This window comes from Nasonia vitripennis (genome assembly GCF_009193385.2).
Source record: "Nasonia vitripennis strain AsymCx chromosome 2 unlocalized genomic scaffold, Nvit_psr_1.1 chr2_random0002, whole genome shotgun sequence".
NCBI classification, from domain to species: domain Eukaryota; kingdom Metazoa; phylum Arthropoda; class Insecta; order Hymenoptera; family Pteromalidae; genus Nasonia; species Nasonia vitripennis.
Genome location: NW_022279608.1, coordinates 1,517,273 through 1,535,521, shown reverse-complemented (window position 1 = coordinate 1,535,521; position 18,249 = coordinate 1,517,273). Strand labels below are relative to the sequence as shown.

General features: G+C 32.2%; 2 protein-coding genes across 18 annotated transcripts in view; one reads left to right on the top strand and one right to left on the bottom strand.

The window, feature by feature from the left end:
- The window catches only part of LOC100680429 (protein unc-79 homolog), a 2,400,004-nt gene that overhangs the window by 1,537,852 nt on the left and 843,903 nt on the right, over positions 1–18,249 (bottom strand). The gene's annotated exons all lie outside the window — the stretch shown is intronic.
- On the top strand, positions 125–2,810 carry LOC116416253. 2 transcript variants are annotated; one of them, XM_032601486.1, is made up of 6 exons: positions 125–286; positions 364–729; positions 816–949; positions 1,054–1,206; positions 1,272–1,611; positions 2,223–2,810. In XM_032601486.1, the coding sequence occupies exons 2-6, from the start codon at positions 534–536 to the stop codon at positions 2,672–2,674; spliced, it is 1,275 nt and encodes a 424-aa protein (XP_032457377.1). In that variant the 5' UTR covers positions 125–286; positions 364–533; the 3' UTR covers positions 2,675–2,810. The 2 variants fall into 2 exon arrangements, with proteins under 2 accessions (XP_032457377.1, XP_031779823.1); XM_031923963.2 differs by lacking the exon at positions 125–286 and having other exon boundaries at positions 359–729.

The following is an 18,249-nucleotide window of genomic DNA, read 5'->3' as shown; positions in this document are numbered from 1 at the left end:
CCGTGTACACTGCACAGGTAAGCATGTTCCGTGTTCCGTTTTTCCATTCCTGTGCCGCGAAGCCCGCGACTGTGCGTGTGCCGTGAACATAGCTATGCAGCCGACGGTAGCGCAAAAGTGCACTTCGGACGGATACCGTGCGATGGGCGCACTGAAGAATCAGCAGCAACATTGTTTCATTCTTTTATTAATTAGTTTATTAATTAATTTTGCCGCCCAACGTCGATGGTATACAGTGTGTGTTCGTAGCTCGGCGGATCATGGTCCATGGATGACGGAACGAAATGTGAATCGACAGTTTTAATAAAACGAACGGACCCATACATGCAGGTTCAGTTCACAGTTTGATATATATATATATAGTTCGCAGGTATAATACACCAATACGCGTGTAATACGATTGTAACCTCTTATGCATTTGTCTCCGATGTCCCGCTGAATATATTAGGAAAAAGCTCTGATCCGTCATTCAAAAAGTGAAAGTCGTAAAAAAAATAAAACTGCTTTTGCAAAATTTACATACACATGTAATTATGGCGGCAGAAACATTGTATGCATATGTCTATGTGAAGGCAAAAACAAAATACTACACTTTAGAAGAGTCTGATATTGTGAATTTTAGTTATGAAAATTTGGGAAACCAGAGTGTTGAATTTTCATCAAAACCATTCAAGTGCTATCTAAATGACTCAGAAAAACAGGAAGTGTGCCAAATTTTAATTGTAGCACGTACGTTATAACAAATTTACCTTTGATTTTATTTTGATATACATCATTTCATTAAATGTTGTTAATAAAAATGTACATTTTTTCAGAAAATGCCAAAGATTTGAAAAACTACTTGTCAAAACAAAGAGTGAAAGTACCAAATCTAAATAAATCTGATTTAGAAAAAACACCAAACTTGACACCCGCTGCTGAAAAGCATAAAGCTCAAAAAAATAAAAAGGTATGCAAATTTAATATCGTCTATCGATGCAATTCCGCCTATATATTTTGGTTTTTAATTACAATTTTCGGTATATGTTAATATTCATATCATATTTTTTATAGGTAGTAGCAAAGAAAAGAAAAATTGCATCTGAAAAGACAAATTCAGAGATTATCAGAGCTTATTCAAATGCGAGCGTTAGAACGACAGGTTTACCCACGACAAGCACACCAAAATCATTTTTAAGCATAAGCCCACCTAAATCACCTCCAAACGTATGTACTTTTTTATAGTATACATAATGTTCTTTGTATTTGTACTAATTTTATGCTTTTTGCAGGAGAATCAATCAGATGGTACATTTACGGATTCAGATATTGATCCATTAGCTGGAGATGACGAACAAGCAGGAAATCGCTCAGATTCACCTCCTTTTCAAAATATAGATGATGATGATGGAATGTCAGATAATGGGGAAGAAGAAGAAACTACAAATAGAAATGAAGAGAATGGAGCATCAGGTGAAAGTGATAATTCCTTGTTAGAGCGTACCAAGAAAGAATTTGAGAAAAAATTGGCAGAGGAAAAAAAGAAAAACACAATTTTAGTACGATCAAATCGACTTTTTCAAGAAAAATTACTGCAGCTAAATAAGAAGGCATGCAAAACTGCGCAAACAGGTTAGTTACAAAAAGTTCAAGCTTTGAAATCATAATACAAATTTATTTTTTATTTTTGAATTATTCATTTGAAATTATAATACAAATTCTCATGCAAAAGTGAAGCTCCTTACATGTCACAGCCTTCCAATGAGAGCGAATAACAAATTTTTATTAATTCAATTGCTCGGATGGCATGTTGTTTGTGGTTGGATTCTAAAAGTATTATGCCAACAACAAAGCTGAAATTTTGCATGATAATTTGTATTATGATTCTGAAGACATGCATTAAGTTGTATTTACCTGGAGTTTCATACTTTTACTTATTCGTGTTAAGGTAGTACCGTGCCTGTAGTCAAAATGAGCGTGCACGTGTAATTTCTTGTTTATTCACGATATTTATGTTATTAAAGAATCTGCATAAATGAACATCAACCAAATAATTAATATGCATTGGCATTAAATTACTTTATTCGTCATTATTATTAAAAATTTGTACTAATTAGACTTACTTTTAGAGGTTATTTAGTTAACTATCTTAATATAATAAAACAAACATCGCAAATTGTTTTATTTATATGCATAGATCATATGTAAATATATTTTTATTTTATTTTTATTCATAAAAATAGGTGCTAAAGCTGACAAGGAGTCTGAAAAGCAGCCCACAAAAAAAAGAGAAGGATTCCCTACGCCAATAAATACAGGCAGTGGCATAATGGCTCGTGCCGAAGCAGTAGATAACGCATATTCTAAAGATGAGCCAAGCAAGTTTTATATTAATTTATGCTATGCTACTTGGGGATACAAAGATCTGTCTGAAAGATGCATAAAAAAATCTAAAAAAACATTGGATAAAAAAGTTCTTACACCCAAAAAGAAGAGGACGGTGAATCAACATTTTACTCACTACTTAGAGCACTATAATTACTCTGACTATTTAAGTAAAGTCTATACGTCAAAAGCAAATATATATGCTCATAGAGCTATCGTTAATGCCAAAGCTCACATGAAGCTGATAGAGCAGTATCCAGAATTAGGAGAAAACAACGAGGATGCTAATACAGAAATGATAGAATTATAATAGTATTTTGATATTGTTGATTATTAATAAATATAATATTTTTATATTAATGCGCGAAGAGTAACAAAATATTTTTATATTTTTCAGACTTGTAAAAAATGTAAAAAATCAATAAAAATAATATATAATGACAAAATGCCTAATTCATGCAATTAATCTCCATGAAAATTATTCAATGTTTTAGATTTTATATTAATAATTCTGTAAATTATATTTGTTGTGCATCACTAAAATCGATCTGCTTTTATTAACTTATTATAGTATTTATTAGCTTTGCAAAATTATTTCCTATTTTTTCTTGCTTATTTCTGTATTTTTTAGTTTTTTTCTGTTTTTTTCGGTTATTTGTAACATAAATTAGTAGATTTTTATTTATGTTTATATTTTAATGCATTTTATTGTTTCGAATTTCCAAATTTGGTGGAAAAAATACATTTTTATACAAATTTTTTTATAACTTTTAACGCAATTATACATTTTTTAACATGTTTTAACAGAAATATTTAACTTACAACTACGATCAACATAAAAGTACAGAATAAAACCATAACAAGCAGAAAAAAACAGAAAAAAACTAAAAAAAACTGCACATTTTTCCGCCAGGGGTAACATTTTTCACATTAAAAAAATTGATCGTATTCTTCATGCAATTTGAAGACAAAAGTAATCTATTAAATTTTTTTATGATGCACTCTTTTCCCGTAAAAAATCATCAAAGTTGGCAAAAAAAAACGTAAATTTTCCGATTTTTGTAAACTTTTATGATTTTTCAGGGAAAAATAATGCATTTTATGAAAAAATTTAATAGAATACTTTTGTCTTCAAATTGCATGAAGAATATGAAGTAATTCTTTTTTATGTGACAACGGTTACCCCTCCATGTTTTCCCGGAAAATCGGCCGTCCAAATTATCCTGCGCATTTTCCGGCTGAGCAATCTCGAAATTCGTGTTCAGCGGGCAAAAACACATAAGAAAAACTTTGGTGTTGCCATGGAACCTCATCGGCTACGAAAACCACCCTAGCTCCCGGACTATAGTGATATCTCCGAAATATAAAAGTCAAGGAATTTTATTCATCTTTTAGATACATCGGTACATTAAATCAGAAAATAAAATATTGTCAACTGTAATTCTTAATTTGTACAACAGTTCAAATTCATTAATATCAATTTTTCTATGTATTTTTTGAAATGTGCCTACATGTTTATATCTAAAAAATGAATAAAATTACTTGACTTTTATATTTTGGAATTGCACTACTTTTTTAAAGAAAGTTTTACTCGCCAATGTTTTACCTTTTGAAAAGTTTTTTTTCTAAAAGCTATGATATATTTTAACTCGTAAACATGCATTTCTTCCTATAATTAATTATTTAATCAATATAGGATTACAAAAATGTTGATTATCGTAGAAAGCGATACAAGGAAAACATTTTGTTTTTGGATTTTCATTTTGTCTTATTTTATCAAAACTTACAGGCAGAATGGTTATCTAATTCAAATATCATGCTACATTAATGTTTCTTTCAAATTTTCATCCCTGGTAGAAATGTTCACCATTTATTCGCCAATCGTTGTTCAGTTTCATCTGTGTTGGACAACGGATTCAGCATTCATTCGTCAATAAACCCCCTTATTACGTCACGTTTTTACGTATCCGTTGGTAAGCAGTCGGACAATTTTAAAAATCGTACAAAAAGAAGATAAATCATTATTGTCTGCACAAATAATTTATTTATGAGATTTCATTATTAATAAACAAGCATAGGATCGAAAAATAATACGCTTTCGACATCGTAGACTTAAATTACATGTTTGTAAACTTTGCTCTATTTTGGGGTTATGTTTGAAGGTATACGCAGGAGTAGACTATTGCGCCAGCTATTTAGTGCGCATGCGCGGCCACATGTTTACTAGCAGGCTCACACTAGACTTGCAATGCATAGATTTAGTTTACCACAAAAATAATGTATGACCATACTTGACGGACACGTTTGTTTAAAGTTTGTAGGTGAACTATACCAAGTAAGAAACAAGAACGTATATATCTTATTCAAATTAATACTGATTACCTCCGATTAACATGCAAATCTATAATATCCGATATAGTACTTTGAAATAATTGGAAACGATTGGTTCCGATCATAAAAATTTCTTAAATCCGTCGAATTAAAACCGATTCTTATTAAATCCTATAAAATATAATTTATTAATCCTCCATCCAAATGCTTGATCTATTAAATCCGATCTCTTCGTATTACAGCAAATCTTCTTCTTATTAATACTGATTAAATCCGATTACCATGGAATCGGACGGTGCTATTTAACCTATTGAATCCGATTAAAAATGATAAAATCTTAATCGTGTGAAATCAGATTAAATTGGGTATTTTTAGCAGGGCGAGAATATCGTAGTTCTCGTCAAAACGATTTAGATTCAATATTATATAGTTTATCAAGTTCCGCATATCCGAGGTTTTAAAATAATTTCATAATTTATAATTTTATAATTTATACGTATGTTTGTTAGTATTTTTTTATAGAAAATCTTCAAAAAGGTATTCTCATCTTATATAAATTATTTTATGTTATTTTTAATTTGATAAAACATGACTTTATTTCGAAATTTTATATGTAAACATTATTCGATAAAAGAATAATTCACTTCATAATTATGTTTCTGCATTTATGAATATTAAAATAGAACATTATGCAATTAGTGAACAAAAAGATGATTCTCGCACTAGTCAAGTTTGTTGCAAAAATATATGCAACGCGTGCACATAAATGTTTTCCGCACTCGTCTTTTGACAATAAGAGGAGTGTTAAGACATGTACGCGCACGTATTGCATATAATATTTTTTCTAACAAACTCCGCAAAATTCCCTTCGTTAAAAAAAGGAATTAAAAATACAATAAACTAAAAATCTATAAATAAATTAAAACGGAAGAAATTTAAAAAATGAAAAAAATTATAAATCAAGAAAACTACTGTCAAAACTACAAAGAAATTTTAAAAATAAAAGCAAACTAGAAAGATTAAAAATGAGAAAAAAAATTATAAATCAAGATAACTACAAAGAAATTTTAAAAACAGATAACATGACAAACAAAATTAGAATTAAAAATAAATAAATCAATCAACCATAAATTAAAATATTAAACTCAAACTAAGAAAACTATAATGTTGTAAAGATTGCATAATTTTAAAATATTTACTCTTGAAGAAAAATACAACAAGGGAATATTCTATTTTGCGCGCAAGTGCGGGAATATACTATTTTGCACACTCATTTACAGTTTTCTAGACCTACATTACGATACGAGTGCGTAAACATAATGAGCGAGTGTGGGTACATCGCAGTGCACGTGTATCGTATATTATTAATTATTCTACCTCTTACGCGGCACAGCGTTAAATTTTGCGTACGCATTTGCCTGTAATGTTCCACTATCGCATACGCTGAAAAGAGTCAGTGTAGAAGTAGCTGAGCGTGCGTGAATGTATAAGAGTATGCGCGCACACACTGTTATACATTCCCGCACGCTCAGCTACTTTCCCGCACGCTCAGCTACTTTCCCGCACGCTCTTGTATGCGTGTGAAAAATGGCACATTGCCAATGCAAAGGCGTTCGCTAAATCGAACTTTGCGCACGTGTAGGAAAAGTTCTATTATATTAACAGTTAATGAAAATATTTCTTTATAATGTATATAATATAAGTAACAGGGACAGACTATGTTTCGACAACCTTCAAAGGTTTACAGCTTACCAAAAATTGTGTGACTGTTCGCGAATATGACAAACTAGTATTTATTAATTTTTATTTTGAGATATGTCTAATTGAAACAATTAATTTTAATCAACGCGATACGCGTCATTATCCGGCGATCAAAATACAAAAGAAAGAAGTTATAAGTTATGACAAATATTAATTTCTATATATTTTGAGCTAAATAAGTCCTTGTCGTGTCCAATATTTACTAAGTTTACATTTACATATATTGTTCTTTCAATAAAATTAAAAAAAAAAGTGTAGTAGATTTTTTTAATGTTTAAATCAAGTTTATGATGCCAAAGAGTTATCATCTCTATAAGTACGTTGATCAGTGAAATTTGAGTGCTGACTAGCACCGATTTTTGCTGGTCTTCGAATTTCATGACTGTAGATTCAATATTCATCGATTTAAAAAATTACAAATTTAATACTTTTCTACACTGTGAGATTACATAAAACAATTGATCAACACGGTATTTTTGTCGAATTTCAGTAAAATAGCTTAATTGTTGGTTTTATCATGTTTGCGTTCTAACAATCGCGACCATTAGTGAAGAAGAGTGCCGACTGGCACCACTTTGACTGATATTAACGATGTATGAGGAAATAGTTACAAAAGCGTTGATCAGTAAAATTTGAGTGCTGACTAGCACCATATTTTGCTAATCTTCACATTTTATGACTGTTGACTTAACATGAGTGCGAATAAACGCAAAAGTTTGTTAGTAATGCGAGCGACATTTGAAATGAGTTTAGATTGAAAATAGTTTAAACGTAACAAGCAAAAATATAATATATTAAATATGTATAAATTGTCTGTAGATTGGCGGATTCGGATATTTGAAGTTAACTGAAGAAATGTTAGTGTAAACTTAGTAAATATAAGTGAAGACACATATTCGGTATAGTTCCAATATTTATTTGGAATTTATAGTTGAATTTTTTTATTTCATTTTGTAAAAACTATTTTTACATTTATCCAGAACGGAAACAAATGAAGTACAACTTGATTCAGAATCATAGAATTGTTAGATTTTGCCCACGAGATAATGTCCTTTTTCTTAGCGTTGTGCATTTTTTTTTAATAATAAAAAATTTACACTGTTGATGCATACATCTATTGATCAAATGAAATGAGATATAGTGTACAAAAATAAGATTAATTCAAATACATTAAACAATTTTGTAAAATAATAGAAAAACAGCTACATCGTTTTCCATGATTATTATGGTAGTTACTGTCGTGACCATACGTGAAAGCAAGTGCTGACTGGCACCTCTTTTACTGATGTTTGCGATATGTTAGGATGAGTTATCACGTCTATAAATACGTTGATCAGTAAATTTTGAGTGCTGACTAGCACCGTTTTCTGCTGATTTTCGAATTTCATGACTGTGCACTCAATATTACCTAAAACAATTGTACTAAATAATAATTTATCTAAGAGCAGCACGGTATTTTGTTAAGTTTAATAGAATAGCTTTATCGTTTTTTTTACGTTTTCGTGTTCTCGCAATCGCGACGATTAGTGAAGAAGAGTGCCGACTGGCACCGCTTTTACTGATATTCGCGATGTGTGAGAAAACAGTTCTTATCATGTCTATAATTACGTTGATCAGTGAAATTTGAGTGCTGATTAGCACCGATTTTTGTTGGTCTTCGAATTTTATGACTATAGACTCAATATTCAGTGGTTACAATTATTAACATCACTTTAGCAATACATAACTATTATAAAGACTTGTGATTGCAAGTTTGCTCAATTGTTAACATTTATAATTATGATTCAGTAAATGTATGCTATCAATACGTAGATAACTGATTTCTAATCATAACTAATAGATTTACGCTACGTTATCAGCAAAATACTAAATTTTGTAAAAGCTATCACAAGTAAAATGGTGGCATAAAGTAAGCACCTAAGGGTTACGAAACTGAAACATTGTATTTCAAGATGAGATATTCAATCTTTTCAAGGATGGGTAAAGACGAAAATTATTTTTTTTCTTTAGTTTTTCTTTAAATTGTTAAGAACTAATTATAATTAATTGCCTATTAAAATTACGACATAAAGTCATATTAAATGATTGCTTTAATTATTTCTTATTTAGAATATATAATAATTACTGTAATTCAGTAATAAAATAGAAGAATTAATAATTTCAATGAGATATGTAGTATATCTAATATACTTTTTTTGCAAGTGTGCAATGTATGCTACTCGAGAGAGCATCTGCATAAACTGCCAACCTGCCCTCACCGTATCTGCAACAATTGCGTACGGAATCTGATCAAAAGGGAATGTCCAAACTGTAGAACACCTATAACTACTTATTTACCTGAACATATGATGGGAGGCGAGGTATGGAATCAAAACATCCCGGCACAACTCCAGCACGAGTTCTATGAACAATTATTGAGAGATATAGAAGAGATGGATTCCAATTCTGACATAGATCTTTCTGATATAAATGATGTAGATCGATTATATAAATAAGTTTTATAAATCCAAATGTTTTTAAATGATTTTATTTCAATTATTCTTCATCTTTTTTAGTGAAAAATGAATGAAGAAGAATAGGACTTACAGGACATCATGAACAACAAATAAATCCAGGATATCACGGACGTGTAGGAAACCCAGGAGATTAAGGACATCCAGGAGATCCAGGCTATTAAGGAAATCGAGGAGATCAAAAATAGGACATCCAGAAGGAGATCCAGGGGATTAAGGACGTCGAGGACATCGGAGACAACATATAGGACATCAATGCCAGAGACAAATCGCTATTATCCGGAAGTGGCTGCCAAGATAGCCGCCTATCTTGGCAGCCACTTCCGGATACCTGTCACAAACATGTACATACATGCATGCACACGAATGCACGCACGCTCACGCACACACACATACATGTTCACATGCGCGAGCGCAAGCTCCCAAGCATATACATGAGCGCACATACTCACACGCGCTCACACACACACATGCTCACATGTACACGCGCACAAACAGACATGTAAAAACCCAAACATGTTTTGATGCGCGCGCGCCACACTCACACGCACATATATGACCGCACATCTATACATACACGCACGCACACACTCACACACATGCACATGCGCACTCATACACACACACACACATACGTACACACGCGCGCACGTAAACCGACACATACGCGAGTGCACATACACACACAAGCGCACACGTAGACACATATACATACATGTATACGTAACACACACGCGCGTACACAGGGCTATTATACATCGTTCCTTATATGTAGTATACGTGTGTATAAACGGACAGGGGAAAAGTGGGGCCAATGTGAGGATTGTAAGTGACTGATGCAGGGAAGAGAAACGAAGTTGCCATACCTAATCTTCCGGATGTAAACAATGAAGGTATGCTTTCTGCAATTTCAATTTATTGGAGTCGTTAAGTATAATTATTCAACAACTCCAAGAACTTGAAATTGCCAAGCAGAAGGCACACGTTTACTGTTTTCATCATGGAAGGTTAGGTACTGCAAGCCTGTTCGTTTCTCTCCCCTGCATCCGCCACTAACAGTTTGTACGATGGCCGCATTGATTTCCATCCCGTACGTTTACGTATGCGTATTATGCATACCGAACGATGTGGAATGGCCCACACAGACATATACGCCCATGCACACATGTCGCGCGCACATACACAAGTACACTGTGGATTAGGCCTATACCTTGTTGAAATTTAATAGAATATTTTAAATAATTCAGTTTAATACATTTCTTTTTTGCACCCTTTACGTTAGTTTCTTTAATTAAATTATAATTAAGATTTCATTTAAAATAAATAATTTCAGTAAGGCAAGGGATACCACAGAAAAAAACGCGCCTTTCTATTTAACTCACGGGTGGTGTGGAAAAGATAGAATAACACTTTAAAGCACACTTTGTATATTACAGTTTTGGTTATGTTTGTATAGAATTGTTTCAACTTCAAATGCTATGCTCATTATAAAATTACCCTAAAATAGTGCTTGAAAGTGTTAATGTTAACAAATCACATTACACATATCTATTTAAAATTGTAATTACAAAATTCATATTTATTAAAATGAAGTTGTTTGTAGCTCTGTAAAAGAAGAATATAATGATAAGTCTCGATGACTAATTTTTATAGTAATATCTTTCGTTTGTTGATTATATTAGTGAGAAATTGTGTACGACACGACCAATACCTTATTTAAGCTACTAATACAAATATTTCGTAAATATACATTATTAAAATATACATTGTTGTAAATGAATAAAAATAATCCATTAAATTATAAACTTACGTTACTTTTACTTGCCTCATTTTTTCCTCTGTTCCTTTCCCCTTCCATTATTATTATTATCATAGAAACATTTTTTGTACTCATGTACTACCATTTAAAATTTCAGTATTAATAAATTTTACTTAAACGTTAACTTAAATTAATTTTTGGATTTTTCAAGGGAGATAAAAAAAATTTAATAAGTATTTCAATTTTCATAAATAGCACATTTCCGTCTTGAATCATTAATTATACAAAATTGATAAATTAAGATATATAAAATAAATTGAAAGCTTAAAAATGATTTTGAATTAAGCTTAGCAATAGAGTGATGAAAAAAAATGAAAATCAAAAATAGGTATTTAGGGCGTCTAGAAAGAAGTCAAATCGAGTACAATCGAAAACTTTTAAGAGGTTGTCATTTCGCGTGATTTGATTGTGCAATATTTATTACTATGGTTATCTAGTAAATAAATAAAATTTAATAAATGTGTACTCATTTATTACTAGTTACCTACCAGCTTGTTACCGACTCGCTTCTAAACTCAATTTTGTCTGTGTGACACGCTCCTAAATTAAGCAACTACATAAGTGTATGATCTTCATTCTTAAACAAATTTTTTAATAAAACGCAATGCGAAACGTGTAAGTAGCGCCCCCTGTGCACAATAAAATATGTTTTTTGCACAATAAAATATATTTTGTGCACAATCAAAAAAACTGTTGTGCACGATAATTTTATTATGTGCACAACAAATATACTAAATAGAAAAGTGTGCACAAAGATCTTGAACAGAATTGTTTACTTCAATTATTGGTTCTGTGCACAATATTTTGTGTACAATATACGAACTTACAATATCTAATTAAAGTTGTGTGCATAATAAATTGGTTTGTACTTTGTGTCGAATAATTTACATTGTGCACGATCCTTTGTGTACAATATAATACATTGACAGTTTAGTGTTGATATTATGTGCATAATAAATTTGTGCATAATAATTATATTTTAGTTTTTTAATTCAACTTAAAATAGTGTGCACAATTAAAAATGTATTGTGCATAAAATTTAAGTCATTAATTTCTGTGCACAATCATTAAGTGCACAATCCTTATGTGCATGATAAACAACATGTCCTTATGCGAATTGAATACAATATCTTTAAGAATGCTGTTCTCTACATCAATGGAGACTAGTATACTACTGCATTGCAGAAGTTGAGAACAGTGTTAAATAATATTACTGTTCCTTGGTCGAGTTGAATGCGATATCCTTAAGGCTTCTGGTTGCTACCGATAATAATATGAATACTTAGCAGTGTTTGTTACATAATTGAAGACTGCTTTAGAAGTATACATATATTTATTAACGCAGTTCTAGTTAAAAAAAAAAATCATGCTATGTACACTTTTTTTTATTTATTTACTTTTATTACTTTATTTATTTACTGCTGTTCCTTATGCGAGTTGAATGCGATATCTTTAAGACTTCTATAACAATTTAATGTGACTTTTACTTACTCGTATCAGTTCTGTTACTCATTTAATACAATATTGTTGTCTGAAAGTGTTTTTAAGTTAAAAATAGTTCCACAATATCTTCTGAATGACATGCCAGTTTAATGCATTTTCGAGTTTTTTTTTAATTTAAATAAATACTATATATGGTTAATTTTATAGTAAATTAATATTTCAAATTAGGTATGATTACCATATTTAAAAAATCTACGGCATATGATACATAACCAAATTAATATTTGTATTAAAAATAAACAGTATATTTTTTTTTTGTATTTAACTCTTTATGTTTGATGAATACTACTTTTTTCAAAAAATTTATTTTTAGCGAGACGACTGATGAATGGCGAATAAACGTATCCTGCTTGCCACGATACAGTTCAATTGTGATTTGAGTTTTCTGTATATTGCATCCGCAAAGAGTTATTTGTTATGTATTAATTTTAAATAAGTCGAAAATAAATCATATATTGATTAACGTTGTATAAAAATAAAGTTAATACCAGTTTTATTCCAATCCATAACACCAGAACTGATATACGATATGTATTCGGTTGCCTTCAAAAAGACGCTAAAATTCCCAAATTCAACATCATTTTGAAATTGACAATTGTTCACTTCATGTAACACCTGTATAAATTAATACATGCGTAGTGTGTACTCCTTGAACCTCGCAGGTAAGGGAGCTGTTTGCTTTCTTGTATTTTCTGTACATGTCTTTGTGTAGTGCTTTGCTTACCCTACGAATCATACTGCAAAACCCCTAACCTTCGACTAAATATACTGTTGTTAACACGTTTTGATTTAAATACATCTTACTAATAGTAATATATATCTTCCTATATTATATAGATGCATGTGTAAATTTATGTCAATAACCCCTCCGCGCCCCTCCACGCCACTCCGCCCCCCTCCGCACCCCTCCACACCCCCTCCGCAAGCCCCTCCGCATCCCCTCCGTTGGCCCCTCTTAAATCAATTTTATTAATATTAAAATGATTATTATAAAACTTAGTCAAAAAGATTTCAAAAGTTCCATTTTTTTAATAATGGTATAATGATGTGTTATAATCAAATTAAGAAGATCGACAAAATTTCCTTTATTGGAAAAATGGTATAACGATGGGTTAAAGTTTAAATTGAGAAGATAATAACGACAGATTTCCACACCACCTAAGAGGTACTGTCAGAAGCACATTATAATATGGATATACAATGTGTTTCAGGCGCGTTGATTTTTTTTTTGTTTTTCTTAAATTATTATTTAAAAAATTCGCTAATTATTTTACGTAATTATATGACATGATATAATTATATAAAATAAAGGCTACTATGAACAATAGTTTAATTTAGTAAATAAAATTATACTATTGATTTGGATACATATCAAGTTAGAAATTATATATTGTTAACAGTTTGAATTTTTTATATAATAATTTAATAAAAAACCGTGGAATCATCGCCTAGAACCATATAACCACGGGGGCCTTAGATACCAGTCCTCCTCCCCTAAGACTCCACCTAATACCATCCTCCATCCTGCAGAAACATATTTACTTAAAAAAAGTTTACAATCTTTATAATCATTTAATATTTTTAATTTATGCATTTAATCTAAATATCTTGTTAAAAATAATGGATATTAATCAATTTGTTATCAAATCAGTATTGTATTTAAATTAAATTTTTGGCCTTTGAATTACGTAAAATATGATATAATTAAGAAAAATTAACTTTTATTAATTTTTATCAGTTAATTAATTTTACGTATTCATATTGAAAAAAGAAATTTAAATACGTAGTTAATTTGATAATAAATCTTGATTTTTTCTATATTTTTTAATAGGACGAAATCTCAATGGAAACTTTTTTTACGTAAATATGTTAAATAATCATTTAATATTTATAAATTAATTAGACATTATTATATTGTTGGCGAGTCTTCGCGCCGCTTGCCGTCTATAGTAGACTACAGGGCTAATCTAGCGCCACCATGCGGGCAGCGCTAGGTACTCACGCGTGCTCTGCAAAGTACTCTCTCTCCTGCCGACCGCTCTCGCAGCAATAGCTCCGTCGCCCGAGTTATACATCTAACAAATAAATAGAGTGTTACAACAAGAATATAAGTGCCTAATTTTTTACGAGTTCTCCTCACCGACCATCCAACTAGGATTCCTCCAACAGGTTGTGAGCCAGCTCGCTGGAATAGAGGAAGAACCGAGAAGAAGACGTCTCAGAAGCTTTTCTTTTTGATCTTTGTTCAGAGGAAAACAAATCAGACGCATCAGAGGTCTAGAGGACAAATTTCAGAAGAAAACGTAAGTACAAGCTTTTGTAAGGTGTAGTCAGAGTAGTAATCAGATATAGCAAAAGAAAGTTTAATTTTTGATCGGTTTCGGGAGTGTGTTGTGTTACCGCATCGACAAGAAAAATTAGAGTTGCGTAAAGAATAGTAGGAAAAGACAGTGCGGTATCTTAATAATTACAGAATAGATCAGAAGGTTATAGAAAATCAAAAGTCTCAACACGAGACAAAAGCGCGCGACAACGAAACGCACGAGCGCTCGCCGGCAAAAGCCTGTACGAGTATTCAGAGTGTCAGAGTTATTCGAGTAAATCAAAAAGATTCAATTTTTTGTTGGCTTATTAGTGTTCAGATGCACTCGAATAAATTTTAAAAAACACGCCTTGATAGAAATTTCAATGAAACGGCGGTGCAGTGAATTTGAATTTCTATAAATTTAAAATTATCAATAGATAATTACACTGTTTTTTTTTTCTTTTTTTCGTGGTTTCTTGGACGACATACGCGTGTGCGATCGCCCCCTCGCAAATTATTAAGTGAATTGCGTTCGTTTACTTAGACTGGGAGGGAGCACGTGTGTGGCGTCCGGGAGGCGCGGTGCTAGTACTTGATTTTCAAGCTTGGTTTGACTTGCAGTGCGGTCTAACTTGGCAGAAATCAAAGAAAACTGTCAGAGTAAGCATTCTACCTTTATTTCAGAGGAAAAGAACACCAGAGGCGTTATGTCTGACTGGAGTCTTTCAGACCCATTACCATCAAATGAGAAAGAGGTGGCCAACGAAGGCAACGAAAATCAAGTGGACGATCATTTGAATATCCACCAAGGTACAAAGTGTTTTTAAATCAGAATATAAACAATTAATTCAGAATCAGATGTTAGGCCTAAAATTTAGAGTTCAAATAATCAATAAAAATTGAATGCTAATCAAAGAAATTGTTTATAATACAGATTCAGATATAGAAGGGTATACACCCCCGGGTACACCCCCAAAAAGAGATATGGAGGGAAAGTCTCAACCTACTGACTCACAAATGGAGTGGTGAATGGATAATCTGGAGAATGCTCTCGAGAGACACTCCGATATACTCGACAATCATGCTGAAATAATCAGAGATCAAACAGTAGCCATACTCGATATGAAGGAAAATATCGACAACCTAAACACCGTCATACAGAAACTCACAGAACAAATAGAAAAATTAACTTCAGAGGTAATTATCCACCCTGCCAGTTCCACACTCAGACATAAGTGAGACAGAATTTAGTAACAATATCAATTCAACAAACTTATCAGACGGAACAAGTGCATTAGGCGACCTCAGCAGAGCTTGTAATGAACTCAGACAATCTATTGCCCTAAACGCAACTAATTCAAAAATAAACATAAAGAGAAATTATAAATTAACAAAAAAAGTACCACTTAACATTTGGTTAGACAATATAAATGCTGAATTAAAAGCTAATAATCTTGCAGACATGCTTGACGATTCTCAACAATCAGACGTTTCAGAGACAGTAATAGAAAGACAAAACAGAAAAGACCAAGTCAGAGACATTCTAATAAGTCGCGTAGATGATTATTACCATAATAAGATTTTACAAATAAAAGACCCATTAGAAATAGTCAATAAAATCAAAGAGTTCAGACGAGCAGAGGCCAATGTTACCGATTCTTCAGTCAGAGAAAAATTATATAGTCTCAAAATGAACAATAGAGAATCAGTAAACGAATTTTGCGATCGTTTTGACTCTATTATCAGAGATTTTGAAAATCGTATTACCAAAACACCTCTGACGGAGGAAGAGATAAGATCGGCCTTCTTTCAAGCTGTTAGTATAAAATTTAAAGAAATCAGATCGGCCAATATTATCAGACTTCAAGCAACCAAATCAGAGATGAGCCTTGATGACATAAAAACTTTGATACTACAGCTGGAATCAGACAGACGCAAATCAGACGGTCAGCCTTCAGACGACAGGCAAAAAATTGCAGCTAAACAGGCGATAATCACAGACAAGTGTTATCGCTGCAATAAGGTGGGACACAGAGCAGCCTTTTGTCCTCTTAAAGAGTACAATCTATGGTACTGCTTTTATTGTCAGGCTGTAGCTCCACACAAAGGGGATGATTATCCAAATAAGGACAATCCCAAAGATGGGTATGTAAAATCTTATACATATAAGAACACAAACACAACAGTAATAACTTCAGAGGTAGAGGTAACAGAGGAAGGGGTGGTTATAATAATGTCAGAGGTAGAGGAAATAATGTAAGAAGGGGATCTTTCAAACGCATGGTCGATATACAAACACCAGGCCGAAATCAGAAGAAGGGATACAAGGTCAAAGCGATGCTAACAGGTAACAACACACATATAATTAATAAAACACCTACAAAACTAGTACTTATTGCGGACTCTGGCGCAACAGAGCATATAGTAAATAAGAGCATAATTTTAAGTAACTTCAGAAAAAGTTCAGGCGAATATATCAGAAGTGCAAATAAAAATAAATCTGCATCTCTATAGATGGCAAAGGAGATTTAATTTTAAAATCAGAATCAAATGAGAATAACAAAATAATTTTGACAAATGTAATTTCTGCCAAAAATATTTCAGACAATCTGGTCTCTCTCAGACGTTTTGCAGACGTAGGTTTGAGTATTTATTTGGATAATAAAATACTTAAAATCTACGTTAAAAATTCAGACGAAGAGTATTTAATTGGGACGTATGAAAAGCCAAACTGGATAATTTCTTTAAACGTAGCAAAACATGAACAATCAGACGAGCAACAAGAAGTCTACGATAAGTATTCATGCACGGCTAACATAGTCTCGGTAGACGAGTTCTTGCAGCAATCTCAGTCAGATATAAAGGATCTTGAGGATCAAAACGAATCAGATCAAACTAACGCATCAGAGGGAACTCAGATGAATCCGACTGAGATTGGGAGGGAGAAGCAGCAAGAACGAACTGTACAAGAATCAAATTCATCTAGTCAGAGAGAAGTTTGTGATACAAACTTAGATGAACAAATTCTGAACAGGAAAATCCTAAATATAGACGACTCGTCAGAAGAAATGCTGAAATATCTACAAAACAATGTGGACAACAAATCAGATAGACAAGAAAAGAAGCTGAACGAAGGAATGCTCTGGCATATCAAATTAGGTCACGCTTCTCTGCAATATTTCCTATTGCTACAAAAATCAGAAGATAAACTCAGAAAGGTAAAATTCGACAAGTCCATTACAGACTGCGAAGTTTGCGTCCTAGCAAAAATGGAAAACCTGCCGTTCTCAGAAGTCAGAGTCAGAGCAACAAGGCCATTAGAAAGGATACACACAGATACAATGGGACCAATTAAATCAGTCTCGTATCCTGGGGAAAATAAATTCATAATAGGATTTATTGATGATCACACCAGATTTGCCAAAGCATACTCTACTAAACACAAAAGTGAAGCTGGAGATTGCTTAGAAAAATTCTTGGTAACTACAAGAAATTTACTGGGCAAAGAGGAAAAAGTGTGTTTCATCCGAACGGATAATGGCACTGAATTTACTGGAGGTAAATTTTCAGAAGTTATGGAAAAGGAGAAAATTGAAGGAGAGTTCGCACCTCCTTACACTCCACAACATAATGGAACCGCTGAAAGGTTTAAC